This window comes from Lontra canadensis, unplaced genomic scaffold (genome assembly GCF_010015895.1).
Source record: "Lontra canadensis isolate GAN:19392208 unplaced genomic scaffold, GSC_riverotter_1.0 scaffold75, whole genome shotgun sequence".
NCBI lineage: Eukaryota > Metazoa > Chordata > Mammalia > Carnivora > Mustelidae > Lontra > Lontra canadensis.
In genome coordinates, this window is record NW_022631069.1 from 6,865,153 (window position 1) to 6,886,202 (window position 21,050).

The window sequence follows — 21,050 nt, forward strand, 5'->3', positions numbered from 1 at the left end:
AAAGGTGACATTAAAAGGAGAATCTCAAAAAAAAAAAAAAAAAAAAAAAAAAAAAAAGAGAATCTCCACAGAGGGAGGAGACTGCCAAATGTTACTAAGACTCCTGTTGCGACATTAAACTTTTCCTTGGGGATGTTACATAAATTATCACTGACACTATGAGGAAGACTAGGGGGTGGGTAGCAATTCACTTAAAAAAAAAAAAAAAAAACTTTATTTATTTTAGGGAGTAGGTGACCAAGGGGGGCGGGGCAAAGGGAGAGAATCTTCAGACTTCCCGGTCAGTGCAGATGCCAAGGTGGGCTGGATCTCACAACCCTGAGATCACGACCTGAGCCAAAACCCAGAGTCGGATGCTTAACCAACTGAACCACCCAGGTACCCTCCCTTTTTGCCTGTTCTTAAATAGCTCCACAGAGTCCAAGCTGGAACAAACCAGCTGCTACAATATGTATTTGACACCCTTGCCCTAACTGCCTGTCCATTCCTCATTTTCTAACCCCCACACAATTTTCCGGCATTGTTTTTCCACTTTATGCTGATTAGAAACAAAGTATTAGTTTAAAGAATTCTGCTTTCTTTTGTATTACTGAATAATGTATGATGTAGAAATGTCAAGCAAACATGTCCTGTAGTTAGTGCTATAAAGGGAACGGCTTCATGAAGCACATTTGAAACATCTGAACTACTGAGGTCTAGGAGGGTATGGACTCACTTTTACTATACTGCTCTACTCCTTATTATCTTATACTGGGCTGCTTAACTTTTCCTAGTCCTTGAAGATTCTCTGGTTCAAATCTGTGATTCAGATTAAACTTGACTAAAACTCAGGGAAAAGCAGAATAATGCACCAAAAACAGACTTACAAAACAGAGTATTTACCTTTCCTTTTGGGTCTCCAGGAAAGCCTTTTGGCCTGGTTCCTACTAGGCAGCTCTGTGGCAAAGGCCATTTCCTTCATGATCAGTAAGGGGCGCCCTCAACATTTTTTAGCTCCTCTAAGTTCAAACCCTGAAAAGCTAAACCCACAAGTGCCACTTTCTACCTATTCTATGTTCCAAGTTTTTTTGGTGTGAGGACCTTCTTCCTCTATGAATGATTGATAATGAGAATCTCTTATCTAAGGAAAACTCTCCACCCTACCCAACAGAGTATAACCTTATTCTATGGCCATAAAAATAATCCTATCAGAGTACAAGAGGCATAACATCTGAACTCATGCTTTATAGGAAAAGTAAGCTGGAGGGAGGGAGGAGGCTTCACTCTTTTAACACACAGCTCAGAAGGGGGATTGGTAGCCCCTGGACCTCACTTGGGTACAGGTGTCATAGATATTGTACGGCACGAGGCATTGTGGCAGATTACAGTTCTCAGAGGTCACCACAGACTGAGTTCATGCTTTATTTAAGCCCTATCTTGTTCACCAGTGCAGCAGCATCAAGGTCCAGTTAGAACACCCAGGTCTGGCTACCCAGGCAGGTGGATACATAAAGCCAGTCATTATGATCTAAGAGGCCTCCTTCACTGCATGCACCACTCTTCTGAGTCACATCAGGCTTGAGGTACAGCTGTTCAGGAGTTCCAACTGCCTGCTGCTGCTGTTGAGTAGGGGCCATAAGGTCCAAGTTCTCACAACGAAAGATCTCACAGCATGGAATATGGGCGCCAGGACACCCAGAACTTCCTGGAATACAGGTGATCTTAACATTAAGCTTTAAAAAACATGTCCCAATATCTCCATCCCCAACTTAGTGCCTAGAAGTGCCTTATGAACACAAGTCTCCCAAATTCAGATAAGCAGGGAGTAGTTCTTCCCTACAGTGCATTTTCTGGTTTCGAAGGCAGATTTTGTGGCCAACAGCTTTTGTCAGGATTGTTTAGCCCTACAAGGGATATAAGGAAACTAGAACAGGATTTTCTTAAGTCAAGATGGCCTTCAAACTCTAGGGATTAACTTCCTATGGTATTACTAGTTATAAATGACAATTTCTTCTCATGTATTTTTGGTGAGAACGAAATGAAGAATACTTCCTGATGATTCCAGAAAATATTGATTATGTGACCTTAAGTTACTTAACCTTTTGTATCTGTATCTGTCTGTAAAATGGGGATTATAACAGTACTTAGTTTATAGCATTTTTACGTGTAGTACACGAGTTAATATGCGTAAAGTGCTTAGATCAATGCCTGGCATATAGTAAGCACTTCCTAAGTCCTATCTATCATCAATTTATCATTATTATTATTTCCAACCCCCCCCCCCAATCTGCCTGGAATACTAAAGAAGGGCAAGTAAGGAGGAAGGAAGGAGGGAGAAAAGGTAAAAGGAAGGAGCTTAGGGTTAGCCAGGGTCAAGGAGGTAGGTCTGGAAAATATGTAGGACCATGCCTAGAAGGAATGCTTGCCAGGAAAGATCCTAAATAATGATATAGGTTACAAAGGGCAGAGGCCCAAACTGTCTCTGTGCTGGCAGAAATAAGCAGGACATAAGCTTTTTCAGACCAGGAATGCAGTGATGATATGGAAACTGTACTGCCATATACAAACAGAGCCTTAGGCAATTTGCTTGAAACAAACTGAATTAGAGGATAAACAGGTCAAAAGGAATACTCTTGGTACTTTTTACTCACATGGATGGTTTTGCAACCTTTAAAGTCTTTAAGTCTCTTAAGACTTTAAAGTCTTTAAGTATTAGCATGAGTTTATCATAATTTTTTAGGTCTTCCCCCAAATTTGGGGGCTTTTTAATCTCAATTTCAGACAATTATTAAAAACCAATGTAAATGTCCTTTACTATCGAAGCCATTGCAAATATTAAAAAATGCAGTAAACAATTAGTACACATAATTAGTACACGTGTAATTATAATTAGTACATGTGTAATTACAATTAGCACATATGTACTAGTAAATGTAGGACAGTATGATTCCTTGAAAAACACATATTTTTTCACAAAAAAATTCTCGAAGACTCAAAGAAGTAGAAAAGCAAATCTCTGGCCACCAAAACTACCAAACACACAAAAAGTCAGCAGATGGATATAATCTTTTTTTTTTTTTTTTAAAGATTTTATTTGACAGACAAAGATCACAAGCAGGCAGAGAGAGAGAGAGGGAGGAGGAAGAAGGCTCCCCGCTGAGCAGAGAGCCCAATGCGGGGCTCCATCCCAGGACCCTGGGATCATGACCTGAGCCGAAGGCAAGAGGCTTTAACCCACTGAGCCACCCAGGCGCCCCGGATATAATCATTTTTGACTAATGTGGCATGTTGAGGAAATTACTATTGGGAGCATTTTTGTTTTCTACCAAATTGCTGAGGCTCCCTTCATATGCGGCAGTTTGCTTTGACTGTTTTAACCAAATCATCTCTTGCCAGCAAAGAGCCAAAGAAGCTAACTGATTAGGATGCCAAACTGCAGGCTGGTGAGATACGTGAAGAGTCAAAACAGAGCAAGAAGGGCCAAGGGAAGATGGGGAGAGCTCCGGACAAGGCCTGAAATACATCTCACCAACACTGAGTTAGTCTTCCTTCAAAGGGTAGCAAATTCATCTTAGATCTAGACTTGGCCCTTAGGATGCAGCAGGACTACACTGATAAAGGACATAAACTATGAGATATTCTGAATGAAAGAGTTCATTATCATTATTTTTAAAGATTATATTTTTTTAAAGATTATTTCTTTGAGAAAGAGCACACGATTGCATGAGTGAGAGAGGGAGAGAGAATCTCAAACAGATTCCGCGCTGAGCATAGAGCCTAATGCAGGGCTTGATTTCATGACCCGAGCCAAAACCAAGAGTCAGACATTTAACTGACTACACCGCCCAGGTACCCGGGATTTTATTTTTAAGTAATCTCTACGTCCTACATGGGGCACAAACTCATAACCTGGAGATCAAGAGTCACATGCCCCACGGACTGACTGAGCCAGCCGGGTGGCCCAAGAGTTCTCTACTTTAATTTTAGCATTGACATTATCTTCTTTATGCTAGGTATTTGCTTAGCAAACTCTTTTTTTCATACATAGTACAAAAGCAAATTTCATTTTCCATATTCCCCTTTGAGTTATTACAAATTATAAATGGGGAAGTATTCTTAATTAAGTATTACTGTGTTTTTAAAAAAACCCCTTCTTGCTTTGTTTGGTGTTAGTGAAATGAGGATAACACCATCTTCCACCACAGAAATGGTGGAATAATTAAGAGAATGTAAGTGAAGTATTGGAATTCCAGAGAAAATACACTCTAATTTTATTATTTTCCTTTTCTAGATAAAGCAACTGGGTAACTCACTCAGCTTAAATAATAACTAATCGTTACAAATTTTCCAACTTTTTGCATTTGCATTTCTCATCCCATTACTAATTTCCGAGGTTAAAACTCTTACCTTAGAATCTTTAGAAGTTTTGCTCACTTTACAAGCTTGCCAAGAGCAGATTACCCATGGATCATTCAGTCTATCAGCCTCTAAAACAGGAAAGTGAATTTGGGGAATTTCATGCTAAAGCCGAAAGCCACTAAAGAGCATCATGCCTTCTTGGTTTTGAGATAATGATTTTGAAAGACTCCGTGGTGAAACGCTTTTATCTTAAAAAACCACACTTGGGGAGTGCCTGGGTGGCTCAGTTTGCTGAGTGACCAACTCTTGATCTCGCCTCAGGTCATGATCAGGTCCTGGGATCCAGCCTGTGCCCTCATTGCAGAATTGCTTGTCCCTCTTCCTCTGCTCCTCCCACTCCTTCAATCTTGCCGGTGCTCTTTCTTAAATAAATAAATAAAAACTTAAGGGCAAAAAAAGGACAGCCTTTCAAAAAAAAAAACAAAACCCAAAAGACAAACAAACAAACAAATAAACAAATAACAACACACTTGGTACAGTAGAAAAACCTAGGGCCTGGAGAGCTGGTTCTTCTGATCATACCATTTATTAGACGAGTGGCCTCAGAATAATTAGCTCCTCTGGGCCTTAATTTCCATTCTGTAAAACCTCCTCTCAGCTCTAAATTTTGGATCCTGTGCTTACTAGTTTATTTCTTCAGTGTCTCATGAATTAATCAGGAAAAAATCTGGAGAAAACCAAGATTTCTACCTGTATCATTTCATCAGTTTTGCCAGCTCACCCATCCTATTTCTACTTTTAGGCTGAGAACCTTTCTCTTGCTTTTGATCTTTCCCTCTTATGCACCTTATGAACAAATTATATTATTAATCACAAACACCTGTAGAGTGCTTTCCAAAATTTACCAACCCCTTCTGCAAATACTCTTACTTGATTATTATCTTAATAGCTCAGGCTGGTAGCTATTATATTCAGTTTACCTGGCCTGCCCAGAAGAGTTCAATGAATGAATTGTCCAAAGTGACACAGATAGTAAGTTATGGAAACAAACCCTCTGATTCCAAAATCTATACTCTTTCCACAACATTACCGTTCCTAGTAGGAGCAGATCCAGATTTGTGGAGCCTGAGGTTTATACAATTTTGGTGGACATTTTCAAGAAAAGCAATACAAAATTACAATAAAGCACTAACATAATCCTGTGAACACACTGTTAGGGTTCCTCTTAGGGCCCTGAAAGGGGGTCTAAAGTGAAGTGCTTTTAGGATTAATCTTAAGGATTGAGTTTCATGGTTTTCCATGACTATACAATTATTTAATGCTCACTATATGCCAGACACTTAAGTAAAATACTATTTTTGTTATCATAAAAACCCTATGAGGTAGGTATTATCCTTGTTTTACAGAGCACAGAATAAGGCTTGGAGAGCAAAATAATTTGCCTAAGGATACAGAGCTTGTAAGTGCAAAGTATCAAAACTGGAACTGAGACATGGGTTGATATTATAAATCTATGGTACTTTGTTCCTATATAAGCCCTTTTTTCGGGTTTCCTGGGAATCAACTTATTCTACTGCTTCCTACTACATTCTACAGTTCTGTGCCTGATAGGCCCATGTCTGAACCAGTGCCATTTTGTCTCCCCAAATCCGTCCTCCTATCATCTACCATGAATGCTGCTACCACCCTAGCAATCCTAAAGCCCTGCTGTAATTCTCTGCATTTATCAAAGGTGAAAAGCAGTTACTGCTCATATGCACTGTCTGGCGATAGATTCTGTACAGCCTTCTGAGGTGTTGAACTATTACGGAAAACTTTCTTTTGTGTGAAGCAGGCACAGTGGGTGAAGGAAAAGCACATTTGCATCTCAGAACCTGATCCCTCAATCCCCACTCCTCAATCACAGTTCTTCTTTTGCAACACAAAACCTTAAGGCCAACCTCACAGGGTGGTGAGCATTAAGGGCAGAGGGGGCAGGGTTGGGGCCAACGGCAAGTGGTCCTCAAATGTTGGTTGATTTCTTCTGCCTCACTCAATCCCTCCAAAGAACTTGTAAACTCCTTGAAGGCAGGAGCCTTCATACATTTTTGGTATTTCCCATAAGCCAACATAAGAAACACCTCATGATTATTCAACCTCATCACCTAAACTGATACACTCCAGTGTCTGGTCTTGCTCAAGAACCTACAACGGCTGTGAAAACAAAATCAGACTCTGGAGTCTGACTTTGGATGTTGCTCACTTTCTCTGTGACCTCTGCAAAGTTACTTAACCTCTCTGAGCCTCAAGCCCCTTATTTGTGAAATGTTAAGAAGTTACCTACCTCATAAGGCTATGGTGATAATTCAGGCGAACTGCTAAGTACATAATCAGTTCCTCAAAATTGCTAGCTTTATTTATACCCTGTCCCCAACATTCTGTGTCCACAAAAACTTGGCCTCTGCATTCTCATTTCTCCGTGTTTCCAACATACGCACCTCCCCGGGGACCAGTCTCACCACCCTCTGACCTGCTCTGCTTTCCCGACTTCGGCGTTTAACGCCCAGCCTTCATCAAATGCCGCAGGGGACGCTCTGTATTAAGAAAGTTGCATCAGTTCTCTCCCCAAAACCACCAAAAGTGCCCAGGAAGTCGGTTCTACTACGGTTGCCTTTTTAGAGAACAGGAAACAGGCCCTGAGGGTTTGAGTGACTTCCCTGAGTTCACCGATCTCTGCTGAGGCCGCAGCCCGCCCCTTCGGCCTCTTCCCGGGCCCGAGGTGGCCGCGCGTCCGTTCACACCCTGCCCAGTCCCTCCACTTCCAGTCGCTTCCCCGCTCCTCCCCGCGCCGGTCGCCCCCCACACCTGAGTCAGGCCCCCGGGGGTACGCCCCATCCGTCCTTGGCGGTTTTTCCCTTTTCTCTGCCAGAGACTGAGGGGGAGGCCGACGCCGAAGTCCCGCACGCGTGTAGGTCACCGCGAACTCCTTGGACTGAGGACCCGAGGGGCAAGCTCCGCAGAGGAGCGCAGCAGCCCTGTGGACGCCGCAGAGTGGGGGCGCAGGGCGCGGGTCCTGCCGGGCCGCCGGTCACGTGGCGGGGAGGGGGCCCCGGCGCGCGCCACAGCGCGGGCGGGCGCGCGCGCCTGAGAGCGTGTGGAGGCGCGAGTCGCGGTTCGGGCGTATGTATGGGGGGGGGAGGGGGCGGCGGCCGGGAGGGCCGACTCCGCCCCCTGTGCGCATGCTCGGGCCCCGGCGGATTATAAGGCAGCCCCGCGGGCCCGGCCCGACAAAGTGCTGGCGAGCTGCGACGTGACTTGTCGGCCGCGTGGGTGCCCGAGCGAGCGAACGAGGTAGCTGGCGAAGGACGCGACCTGGACCCTGGGCCTTGCGGGACTCCAGCCGTGTCACGTACACGCTTGGCGGCGCGAACCGCGCATAACGGTTAGTTGGGTAACGGCCCGCGGCGGCGCTGGGCGCGGACCCCGCGGTGCCCCTGCCGCCCTGGCGGGTGGGAGGGGGCCTCGGGACTGGGGCGCAGACCTGGGTCTCGGGGGAAGAAGGCGGCCCGGCAGGGGCATCGTGGCCGCGGGCAGCCGCGTAGCTTCGGAACGCGGCGTTGGGGAAGGAGACCTTGAGGCGATGGGGACAGTGCCTTCCCTCGCCCGGCGGGGCTGCGGCCCCGTAGTCAGGTGCGGGCCACCGGCCTGGCCGGGGAATTGGGTTTGGATGCCGGTGACCTTGGGGAAGTAGCTTTTCCCCTAGCGTTCAGGAGTCTCCTCAAGAGATGCTTTTGATTTGGAAAAGGGACGACGTGGGGCTGGCTCACGTGGTGCCTCCCCGCTCTCCTGGCCGCGTTCTGCTCGGAGGGAAGGGACTCGGGGCGGGAGTTATTTTGGACTCGTGGCATGCCTGCCCCAGCCTCGGCCAGCCAATCCTTGCCCCACCTGGTGACTTGCGAGGGTGGTTTGGGAAGCCGCAGTCCCCGCAGCCAAGACGTGACTGCAGGGTTCGAGTGGACTTTGCGGAGGGAATAGTGCAGCTGGCCGACGCGGGGACTGGTGCTGACGGGGACTCTTTGTCATTCAACCTGTGGCTGCCGAATCTCGACTGGAGCGCCCTCGCGCTCCTGGTCTTGAAGGCAGCCCTGTTGGGAGGGATCTGAAGGATAGCGTTACACTTGGTCAGATGCACGCGTTTTGTTCCAAGTACATCCTTTTCTTCCACGTGCATTTTAGCATTTCATTTCTTTGTCACGACTTGTTTGGTGTGACGAGCACTGGCCCAAACCACTTTGTAATTATTTTCAACCAAGAAACAAACCGATTTCTGCTTGAGCCGGTTTGCAGCGTTTGCTTACGAGCTAGGCGCCTACTGATAACAGTAGAATGTTTACAGAGCTACCCTTTACCATAACTAGTTTTGAAATGTTTTTTTTATTTCCCAAAAGTTATTCCGGTTTCGAAATAAAATGCGCACATGTCAGTGCCATGATAAAACAAATATGGGCTTAGTAACTAGTGGAATGTCGTGATGGGGTGAACTCAGTATTGTGTGAAAGTTTGGAAGAGTATGACTAGGAATTAGGCATTAATAAACAATGTCAGTGTCGTTTACCAGAGCTGTGAGTGAATTAGAGACTGCGTATCTTCAGCTTTTTAGCATGGCGTTAAGTAGTGCCCATAAGTCCAAGTCTTAGGCTGAGAAGTACAACTTTGCCTTAAAATTGCCATAGGAAATATCAGGAATTCAAGATATCTAGGCTTTAATACAGGTAATGGGTAAGTTTTATTTCAGAGTTTAACATAATTGAGTAATTTAGGGTTTAGATAAATGCTGTTCTTTAATCGTATTGCAGTGACTCTTGTTAAATATATAAGTTAATGGTCTGGAGAGATTTTGTGAGATTTTTATAGCTGAATAGATTTAAAGGTTTGGTTGTAAGCTTAACATAATAGGCTATAACATCCCTAAACAGATTTTTTGAAAAGGATAAAAAGGTCATAGGCTGAAACCATTTGATAGTGTTTGAATAGTTTACATGTCTTTTTGTCTTCTAAATATTAATGCATATAACATTAACCCTGGAAAAGATCTTAATGACCAGCTTGTCAGATTCCCTTATTTTACAGATTAGGAAATTGAAATTGGAGAAGTTAAGTGACTTAACATCTTAGATGTGAAAAGTTGTTTGTGTGGTAATTAATGTCTTTTGACTCCTATTAATCAGATCGGCACTCTTGAGCTTTCTGTAAAATTGTTAATATGGATATAAATTATTTTATACTAAAAATAGATATTTGAGTAGCTTTTGCCCAATTTATGTCCTTCATTCCCATTGTGTTTTCAGTCCACTTTATAATGCATCCCTGTCTAGGATTTAGGTCCCTGTAAATGCCTATATGGTCAGTCTGTTTTTGTTGCAGATGAAGATTAGGAAGATGGAACTTGGATGTGAGAAAAACAAACCAGAGAGTTGTGGGTATTTATGTATTCAGCAATTTGTTATCAGCTGCTAGGCACTATGAGAGACTTAGGTTTCAGCAATAAACAGGTTCTGGCCCTGTTCCTCCTAGAGTTTGTAGTTTAACTGAAGAGCAGATAGACTGGTAACAATGATTACTACAAGTACTCTTTATAAAGAAACACTGAGTGTTATGATAGAGAAAGTACAGATTCCTGGGGAACAAAATGGTGTATTCTGTACTTATGCGAAGACACCCAACCTAGTATAGAAGCAATCTGGGTAGGCTTCTGTGAGGAAATGCTACTTAACTTTTTAAACTTGATGGTTAGGAGCTAACTAAGCCAGGAAGTGATGGTGGAAAAAGCATTCCAGCCATGAATGCTGAAGCTCCAGAGTACAGGGTACGTTGGAAAAACTGCAAGAATTTAGCAAAGCTAAAGCATAAGAGGGAGAAGGGAAATTTGGGAGAGGTGGAAGTTGGAGAGATAGATAATATCAGATAATGGAATGCCTTAATGGAATGCCTTATAAGTCATTTTAAAGAATTAAGGAAGGGACTACCTTAAAAATTTAAGGAAGCACTCTTGCCTTGAAGCTAATCAAAAGCAGTTTAAGGGTTTGAAGTGGAGTTGAGGATCGTATTTTGCTTTTTAGGAACTTCACTCTGTATACAATGTGGGAACAGGCTGAGGGAGGCTTTTGGGAGTGTGTGAGACCACAGTGATGGACAGTAGTGGGAGGACATGAGAGGGGGGATCACACAGATGTGGGAAACTAGGGCAGCCAAAGTTAAAAGTATCTCCAACCTTCCAACTTGACCAAATACGATTTTGTGGGTTTACCAGATGGTATTTGTCTCCATTTAACCAGTGAGGGCAATTAAGACATTGTATGATTAGCCCAGGGCTGCTCAGGTTGTCAGTCTAGGAAATAAAACAAATCCATTCCTGTCCTCGTTGTAGTTCTGTTGGTGTTATTGATAGTGATTTTTTTTTTCTTATTTATTCCCCTCTAAACAAACTTCTATCAAAAAGTTTCAAACACAGTTGAGAGCCAGTGTTTTATCTATCCCTTTTCTACTTCCCTACACCTGCTGGGTTATTCGGAAGCAAATCATATGTGTATAATTAATTTGTCTACGAATATTTAAGTGTATCTCTAAAAGATAGCATTCCAGGAAATCATAACCACATACTATTGTCTCATCTATAAAAATGAACATAACCAAATAACCAAGCAGTATTCAAATTTCCCTCAGTTGGCTTTTTTTTTTGTTTTTTTTTTTTGTGTGTGTGTTTTTTTTTTTTAAGTAAGCTCTACACCCAACACAGGGCTTGAGCTCAAGACCCCAAGATCAAGAGTCACATGCTCTAGTGGCTGAGCCAGCCACGCATTGTACCCCTAGGGTTTTTTGTTTGTTTGTTTTTCAATTTTTTAAGATCTAAATGTTTATTTGAGAGAGAGAGAAACCATGTAGAGAGGGGCAGAGAGAGAAGTCAGGCAGACTCCATGCTGAGTGTGGACGATGGAGCCTGTCTCCGACTCCATCTTACTACCCTGATATGGTGACCTGAACCAAAACCAAGAGTTGGGTGTTCAAGCAACTGTGCCACCCAGGCACCACCCCACTCCAGGTTGCTTTTAAGTAATTGGTTTGTTTGATTTGGAATCCAAACACAGTCACACATTACCTTTGGTTGCTATATCTTTTAATCTGCAGTTTCCCCCTTTGTCATTTCTCATAATTGATTTGCTGAAGGAACCGGGTTATTTTTCCTGGTTTCCCTCATTCTGGATTTTGTTGAATATGTCCCTCAGGAATAGTTTTAACATGTTTTAGTTCAGCATATCCCTTGATTCCCTGTATATCCTATAAATTAGTAGCTAGTTTGAAGACTTCAAGCATGCTTAGATCAGTTCAGGTTTGATTTCTGAGAGTAGGAACAGTGTGGAGGAAAGAACAAATATAATTCATAGGTGATGATGTATATTTCCATCAGGAGGCCTTTGGTTATCACTGACTCTGCTAAATTAATGGTGTGGCTCCATTTCTTCACTAGTGGCTTGCAAATGGCCTTTAATTCTCTCATATTCCTTTTTTTTTTTTTTTTTTAGATTTTATTTATTTAGGGATGCCTAGGGGCTCAGTCGGTTAAGCATCTGCCTTTGACTCAGGTTGTTATCCCAGGGTCATGGGATCAAGTTCCACATGTGGCTCCCTGCTCAGTGGGTAGCCTGTTTCTCACTCTGCCTGCTGCTCCCCCTGCTTGTTTTCTCTCTCTCAGATAAATAAAATCTTTTTATTTATTTATTTTTTTAAAGATTTTATTTGACACAGAGAGAGGGAACACAAGCAGGGGGAGAAGGAGAGTCAGGCTTCCCGCAGAGCAGAGAGCTTGATGCGGGGCTGATCCCAGGACTCTGGTATCAGGATCAGAGCGGAAGGCAGGGAAGGCAGGCGCTTAACTGACTGAGCCAACCAAGCACCCTTCTCTAACATTCCTTCCTAATTGATTAACTAGAATACCTCTATAGAAAATAGGGGTTTTCCCCCCAGTTTTATTTTGAGATATAATTGACATTACTGTGTAAGTTTAAGATACATAGCATGATGGCTTGACTAACATATATTATGAAATGATTGCCACAAATAAGTTTAGTTATCATCCATCAGCTCATGAGATAAAATAAAAAGCAAAAAATTTTTTTCCTTTCAAAGAGAACTCAGAATTTACTCTCTTAACCTTCCTATATATAATATAATAATGTTAACTATAGTCATCATGCTTTACCTTAACATATCTAGTACTTATAATTGGAAATTTGCTACCTTTTAACTACCTTCCTCTAAGTGATTTTTGAATACTAAGGGCAAGTTAAAGTTTGTGTGTGTTTGTTTTTGTTTTTGTTTTTTTTGACAGAGAGACTGAGAGAGAGGGAACACAGCAGGGGGAGGGGAAGGGGGAGAAGGAGGCTTCCTGCCTAGCAGGGAAACCAGGGAGCCCAATGCGGGACTCCATCCCAGGACCCTGGGATCATGACCTGAGCCAAAGGCAGATGGTTAATGACTGAGCCACCCAGGTGCCCCAAAGTTTGTGTGTTTTAATAGAATATCATATGTATTGAGACACTATCTTTTTTGGAGGTATGTATGTATGTATTTTTAAAGATTTTATTTACTTATTTGACAGAGCACACAACTTGGGTGAGTGACAGGCAGAGGGAGAGGGGGAAGCAGGCTTCCCACGGAGCCACGAGCCTGACATGGGGATGTGGGACTCCATCCCAGGGATCCTGACCTGAGCCTAAGGCAGATGCTTAACCCGGCTGAGCCACCCAAGCGCCCCTGGAGAAATGTATTTAAATGTATCAAGATATATCCTCTTTAAAAGCCGGTATTTTGTTAAAATGTTTTTAGCACTTGATATGAACATTTCAAATGGTTTTTAGTATTTGGAATATTTAGAATTTCTGTTCTTACATTGATAGGGTCTCTTTTGGTCTTCTCTGCTCTTTCAGTTTATCTGTTCCCATAGCTTTTGGGGAATTTCTGGTAGAATCACTACCAAATCTAAATCTCAAGCTGTAACTGGAATATAGATTTAAAATTCCTTAAGTACAGAGATTGATTACTCTTATCCATGATCTGCTTTTATAGTTATCGCTTGGGCATTTCATACTTAAAATGTTGCCTGAGGTTCATTATTTCTGCCTGTTCTCAACTTGCCTTCATCCCCCAAACCTAGTCTTTTCTTCTGACTACATTCTTTCAGGTAGTTAGGCTTAAAACCTCTGAGTCATCTTAACACTTCCCTAGTGGGCCCGCTGCCCTACCAAATGCAACTATGTGCCAGAGTTTCTCTTCTTTGTTATCTCTTGTGTCCATTCTCTCCCCCTACCAACCCCACTTTTCATTTTATCATTATTCCCTAGTTTTGGCTGCTGCTATGATTGTTGCTGTGGCCTTGTACCTCCGATCATTGCCATTCCCCTTCTCCAGTCTGTTCTATGGTGTTCTACCAGATCCTTTTTTAAAATTTAATTTTTTTGTGTGTGTGTTCCAAAATTCATTGTTTATGCACCACACCCAGTACTCTATGCAGTACGTGCTCTCCTTAATACCCACCACCAGCCTCACCCAATCCCCACCCCTCTCCCCTCCAAAACCCTTAATTTGTTTCTCAGAGTCCACAGTCTCATATTGTTTGTCGCCCCCTCCAGTTTCCCCCAGCTCACTTCTCTCATCTCCCCATGTCCTCCATGTTATTCCTTATGCTCCACAAGTAAGTGAAACCGTATGATACTTGACTCTGCTTGACTTAATTCACTCAGCATAATCTCCTCCAGTCCCATCCATGTTGATACAAAAGTTGAGTATTCATCCTTTTTGATGGAGGCATAATACTCCATAGTATATATGGACCACATCTTTATCCATTCGTCTGTTGAAGGGCATCTTGGTTTTGTCCATGGTTTGGCAACTGTGGCCATTGCTGCTATGAACATTGAGGTACAGATAACCCTTCTTTTCACTATAGCTGTATCTTTGGGGTAAATACCCAGTAGTGCAATTGCAGGGTCATAGGGTATTTTTAATTTCTTAAGGAATCTCCACACTGTTTTCCAAAGTGGCTGCACCAACTTACATTCCCACCAACAGCGTAAGAGGGTGTCCCTTTCTCCACATCCTCTCCAACACTCGTTTTTACTGTCTTGTTAATTTTGGCCATTCTAAGTGGTGTAAGGTGGTATCTCAATGTGGTTTTGATTTGAATCTCCCTGATGGCTAATGATGATGAACATTTTTTCATGTGTCGTTAGCCATTTGTATGTCTTCCTTGGAGAAGTGTCTGTTCATGTCTTCTGCCCATTTTTTGACGTGATTATCTGTTTTTTGAGGGTTGAGTTTGAGGAGTTCTTTATAGATGTTGGATATCAGCCCTTTGTCTGTAGTGTCATTTGCAAATATCTTCTCCCATTCTGTGGGTTGCCTCTTTGTTTTGTTGGCTGTTTCCTTTGCTGTGCAGAAACTTTTGATTTTGATGAAGTCCCAAAAGTTCATTTTTGCTTTTGTTTCTTTTGCCTTTGGAGACGTGTCTTGAAAAAAGTTGCTGTGGCCAATGTTGAAGAGGTTACTGCCTATGATCTCTAGGATTTTGATAGATTCCTGCCTCATGTTGAGGTCTTTTATCCATTTCGAGTTTATCTTTGTGTATGGTGTAAGAGAATGGTCGAGTTTCATTCTTCTATACATAGCTGTCCAGTTTTCCCAGCACCATTTATTAAAGAGACTGTCTTTTTTCCACTGTATATTTTTTCCTGCTTTGTTGAAGATTATTCGACCATAACTGGTGTCCTACCAGTTCTGATCATGTCATTTCTCTAATCAAAATTTTCTCATGGTTTTCTAGTGCCTACCAAATTTAATATTTGTCTGGATAAAGTCTTCAGTATATGACTCCCGAGTTACCCTTCTGAGTTGTATGTTATTCTTCCTTTAACTTGCACTGACAAACTGAAATTTTTCTCCATGCTTTTTTCCCTGTAATTTATTTTTTCTCTTTGCCCGGTCATAGGATCCATTTTATAATTATCTATATGCCAAGTTTAGTATAGTTGAGGTGTTTGAGCCTTGTGTCCTATAAAGAAGTAATGAAACAGCAATGATGATTTTTTTTTTTTAAGATTTTACTTATTTATTTGACTGGGGGGGTGGGGGGGAAGCAGGCTCCCTGTTGAGCAGAGAGCCGATGCTACGCGGGGCTTGTGGGGCTTGTGGAGCTTGTGGGGCTTGCGGGGCTTGCGGGGCTCGAGGGGCTCCATCCCAGGACTCTGGGATCGTGACCTGAGCTGAAGGCAGAGGCTTAACCCACTGAGCCACCCAGGTGCCCCAGCAATGCTGATCTTTTTTTTTTTTTTTTAAAGACTTTATTTATTTATTTGACAGACAGAGATCACAAGTAGGCAGAGAGGCAGGCAGAGAGAGAGAGGAGGAAGCAGGCTCCCTGCTGAGCAGACAGCCCGCTGCGGGGCTCCATTCCAGGACCCTGGGATCATGACCTGAGCCGAGGGCAGAGGCTTTAACCCACTGAGCCACCCAGACGCCCCCCAGCAATGCTGATCTTAAGGAAATGTTGATTTCTCTTCTGGGGTCACAGTACACACAGTGACAGCAGGAGTTCACATCAACCAAAAGGGAGACTGGCTCAGGGGCTAAGCTGTTGAGGAGTACAACTGACCACTTATGCAGAAGAAGCAGGGTCCAGCTCTTTTGGTTGTCCGTACTACTACTATGTTACTAATCTCAGCTCTTAGTATTGTTAAATCTAATCTGATGTGATTACAATGACTTAGCCTTCATATAAAGGAGAAGTTTCTCAAAATGTACAAGCATTGTAAGCTACATATTTGATCATTTGTGTCTTGTTGAAAAATATTTCTTCCCTTTGATTTTGCTCTTACTGTGTAAATCACCAAAATTATTGAGTGAATGAAAGCTTGATAATACTGCTCTAGTGTGTTAAACTGTGTTGGATAGCAGCAGGGCTTTTTTTTTTTTTTTTTTTTAATCTAATACATTTAACAGTGTTTGAGTTTCAGATATACAATATAGTGATTGAACAATTCTGTACATTACTCAGTGTTCATCATGATAACTGTACTTCTAACAGGGCTTTTCAAAGTTGCCTTATATAGTTTTGAGGCTCAGAGGTTTTACTTTATTAACTCTCTTCTCTTCCCCTATCAGCGGTTTTTAACCTAGGATCTGCAGATTGGTCTTCCATGGTCAATGGAATTCAGGGGGTCTCTGAACTTGCGGAAGAAAAAAAATTACATCTTCTCATTAACTTCTACATAAAATCTAGTTATTCCAACTATGAATGTAGGCAACAAGCAATGAGTAGTTTTACAGTACCTGTGACTTTCTCATCAGTAGAAATTTTCATATGATACAGTGGTTGCAGCCAACTTGAAATTGTTTAAACTCATCATTACTTTAAAGTTACTGTGCTTATTAGACCAACTACTAGATCTTATCTAACTTGTTATTTTTAAAAACACATGTCAATTAAAAATATATTTTGACAATTGTATGTTTGTATTTTATGCATTTAAAAACATCATTCTGACAAGAATAATGACAGGTTTTACCAAATTGTCAAAGGAATCTGTGGCACCAAAGAGGTGCTCCTAACTCCTCCTAACTCTTACATGTCTGTTCTGATATAGGAATGGTTAGCCAGAAGCTGTGATGGAATATAGCATATAAATCATGATATCACAGGTTTATGTAAATTGGCCATTGACTTTTGTGTACTAAATCATAAATTTTGACCACACAAATGATAGGGAACAAAATGTTTGTGATTTTAAGGGCTAGTAAGATGATTTCTACAAATTTAAGCAGAATAATTTTCCTTTGTATTCAGGAAGTATATGTTTATATAACTTAAAATTATGGTTTCCAAAATTCTGTGGGTTTTTTTTATTTTTAAAAATTTTTTTTAAATTTTTAAAAGTAAGCTCTAGACTTGAACTCACAAGTTCAAGATCAAGAGTTGTACACTCCACTGACTGAGCTAACCATGTGCCCCCCAAATTCTCTTAAATGCCATAAGTTAAATGAAACAGGTGGTGTCTTTATTGACTTGGAGGACTTTCTTACCCTCTTTTGGATATAATCAAAATACTTCAAATTGCTTCCAATGTTACCTTTATCAGTTCACTCTATTAGATGCAGGCTTTTATTTTGCTCAGCTGAATGAATCCTTAATGGGGTTAGTGGAATTCAGGTTTGAAGTACCTGCTCTGGAGATTAGAAATACATATCCTTGGGGTGCCTGGCTGGCTCATTCAGAAGAGTGTGTGAGTCATGGGTGAATTTGAGCCCCATGTTGGGTGTAGAGATTAACTTAAATAAAAATGAAAGAAAGACACATCTTCTCTTTTTCTTTCTTTTTTTAAAGATTTTATTTATTTATTTTGAGAGAGAGGGAGTGTGTGAGAGAGCGCAAGCTGAATGGAGGGGAGGGACAGAGGGAGAGGGAGGAGCAGGCTCCCTGCAGGCAGCCTAATGTGGGACTTGATCCCAGCATCTGGTATCATAACCTGAGCTGAAGGCAGACACTTAATCAGCTGAGCCAGTAAAGTGCCCAAGACACGTCCTTTCTATTGTGATTGTGTAATGATGTTTGTATTTGCTGTCATCTAGAATACTACTTGAGAAGTTAGTAGAGGGAAAACAAATGGTTTAATGTAACTACAGTTTCCAGGAAAATAAAAACACTCCTTTGAAAATTGAATATTTCTAATAAAGGAACTGATAATTATTTTAAAAGACAATATAGTCTTGTCAGCAATTAAGGCGGCTATTTAAGTTTTTGGTTTTTTTTAAGATTTTATTTATTTATTTGAGAGAGAGAGCGAGCGAGCGCATGAGGGGGAAGGTTGGAGGGAGAAGCAGACTCCCTGCTGAGCAGGGAGTGCAATGTGGGACTCGATCCTGGAATTCCAGGATCATGACCTGAATGAAAGGCAGTTGCCCAACCAGCTGAGCCATCCAGGCGCCCTGGTTGTTTTTGTTTTTTAGAAAGATTTTATATATTTGTCAGAGAGAGAGACAGGCAGGGGAGTGGCAGGCAGAGGGAGAGCAAGGAGCCCAATGTGGGACTCAATTCCAGGACTGGGATCGCAGCCTGAGCTGAAGGCAGATGCTTAACCGACTGAGCCAGCCCGGCATCCCATATTTAAGTTTAACCTAGTATATTTTGAGGTAATAATGCTGACTTATTTTTGCTACATCTTTAGCATCTATGAATATCTTCTAAAAAAGGTTTTCCATGTTTGCAATAGCCAAACTATGGAAAGAGCCCAGATGTCCATGGACAGATGAGCGGTTAAAGAAAATATGATATGTATACACAATGGAATATTAATTATTCAGCCATCAAAAAAAAAGATATCTTGCAGTGACATGGATGGAACTAGAGGGTATTATGCTAAGGGGAATAAGTCAGTCTGAGAAAAACAAATACCATATAATTTCACTCGTGGAATTTAAGAAAACAGAAGAGCATAGAGGAAGGGAGGGAAAAATAAAACAAGGTGAAATCAGAGGGAGAGAAACCATAAGGGACTTTTTTTTTTTTTTAAGATTTTATTTATTTATTTGACAGAGAGAGACAGCAAGAGAGGGAATACAAGCAAGGGGAGTGTGAAAGGGAGAAGCAGGCTCCCCGCTGAGCAGGGAGCCCTATGCAGGGCTTGATCCCTGGACCCTGGGATCATGACCTGAGCTGAAGGGAGATGCTTAAGGACTGAGCCACCCAGGCGCCCAGATACTCTTAACCAAAGGAAAGAGACTGAGGGTTGTTGGAGGGGAAGGTGGGATGGGGTAACAAGGTGATGGGCATTAAGGAGGGCATGTGATGTAATGAGCACTGGGTGTTACATAAAACTAATGAATTACTGCACTCTACCTATGAAATTGATAATATCCTATATGTTAATTAATTGACTTTAAATAAAATTAAATTTTTAAAAACTTCTCAGATAGGGACGCCTGGGTGGCTCAGTTGGTTAAGCGGCTGCCTTCGGCTTGGGTCATGATCCCAGCATCCTGGGATCAAGTCCCACATTGGGCTCCTTGCTCGGCGGGGAGCCTGCTTCTCCCTCTGCCTCTGCTGCCACTCTGCCTGCCAGTGCTCGCTCGCGCTCTCTCTCTCTCTCTCTCTCTCTCGCAAATAAATAAATAAAATCTTAAAAAAAAAAAACACAAAAAAAAACAAAAAAACTTCTCAGATATACATTGAAGAATGGTGGGTAATGATTTGATTCTAGAAAATACTCAATTTTAATACTCTACTGTGGTTTGTCTGTTACTGATAAAACAAGAAAACAAAACAACCTAGTTTTTTGAGATAATGAGGGTCAAAGGTAGCATAATAATGAAGTTCACATTCATTGAAAGGATGTTTATTAAAGAATTACCATGTGTGGGGCACCTGGGTGGCTCAGTGGGTTAAGCCTCTGCCTTGGCTCAGGTCAGGTCATGATGTCAGGGTCCTGGGATCAAGTCCCAGCATGAGGCTCTCTGCTTAGCAGGGAGCCTGCTTCCCCCTCTCTCTGCCTGCCCGTCTGTCTACTTGTGATCTCTCTCTCTGTGTCAAATAAATAAATAAAATCTTAAAAAAAAAAAAAAAAAAGAATTACCATGTGTACAAGAAGTTACTAGAAAGGGATGAAGGAAAATATGGTTTGAGAACATTTAAAACGAGAATAAAGCTTGGAAATGAAATGTTAGCATATTACTACGTTGTCTCTGGTCCTCAAAACTTAAGCTATGTTTATGTGAAAGTAAGTATAATGTTAATTATTTCTGTCAGTGAACTCAGCCTTTTGCAAGAAAAAGAAAAGATTTCTTTATCTTTTAATGAATTGTAATCCACTTATGCTCACCATTAGGGTTCAGAATCCTGGAAATGAAGTAGATTCTAGTAGAAATACCACCTACTATATTCAAATACACATGTATATTCAAAGTAATAAGTGACACAACCCTAACAGTACATTTGTTTGTAATTTTAATCTAACCAGTACAGGGGTGCCTGCTTGGGCTCGGTGGGTTAAGCCTCTGCCTTGTCAGGTCATGATCAGGTCATGATCTCAGGGTCCTGGGATGGAGGCAGGCATCCCATTGGGCTCTCTGTTCAGCAGGGAGTCTGCTCCCCCTCCCCTCTGCTTGCCTCTCGGCCTGCTTGTGATCTCTGCCTGTCAAATAAATAAATAAATAAATAAATAAATAATCTTTTAAAAAATCTAATCAGTACGTTTTTTTAGATTCTGGAACAAGACAGGTCCTATATTAATAAATTGAAATGACCCATTTAGATCTTGATTTGATGAACATATTTTTGGGTTGCTGAAGAAAACCAGAACATACACAGGTATTCCAGAATATAACTTGAAATTGTGCCAAGCAGAACCTGCCATTGAAGGATAAAGCTTCCCAACTTCCCGTTCTCTACTACTGCTCAAATTCTTTATTTTATAAAATGTGAAATGGGTTTATATTTGGAAACTCTTGTCCAGGCAAGAAATAAATTAGCATGTGAAAGGGAACAGGACTTGGCCTAAACATGGACATTAGCCAGTTTTTCAGTCTGTGAGAAACAGGCAAAAATGAAGCATTACAGAAGGCACAATCTGCTGGTGTAGTAATAACTTTGAAAGTGAGGCTGATTAAATTAAATTTTAGATGCCATAAGT

At 41.8% G+C, this 21,050-nt stretch overlaps 2 protein-coding genes across 3 annotated transcripts in view; both read left to right on the forward strand.

Moving 5' to 3' along the window:
* Positions 1-1,363: 1,363 nt before the first annotated feature.
* Positions 1,364-21,050, forward strand: part of SLC16A1 (solute carrier family 16 member 1) — a 57,933-nt gene continuing 38,246 nt past the window's right edge. Inside the window, exon 1 of one of the 2 annotated variants that reach the window (XM_032881414.1) lies at positions 1,364-1,695. The gene's annotated coding sequence lies outside the window, so the exon portion shown is untranslated. Of the gene's footprint in view, positions 1,696-7,546; positions 7,760-21,050 lie in introns of those variants that run through there. The other variant, XM_032881413.1, reaches the window with a different exon arrangement.
* LOC116881499 (spidroin-1-like) lies at positions 7,557-16,685 on the forward strand. The gene is made up of 3 exons (XM_032881269.1): positions 7,557-7,627; positions 7,765-8,007; positions 16,531-16,685. Exons 1-3 carry the CDS (start codon positions 7,557-7,559, stop codon positions 16,538-16,540), a joined length of 324 nt encoding a protein of 107 aa, XP_032737160.1. The 3' UTR covers positions 16,541-16,685.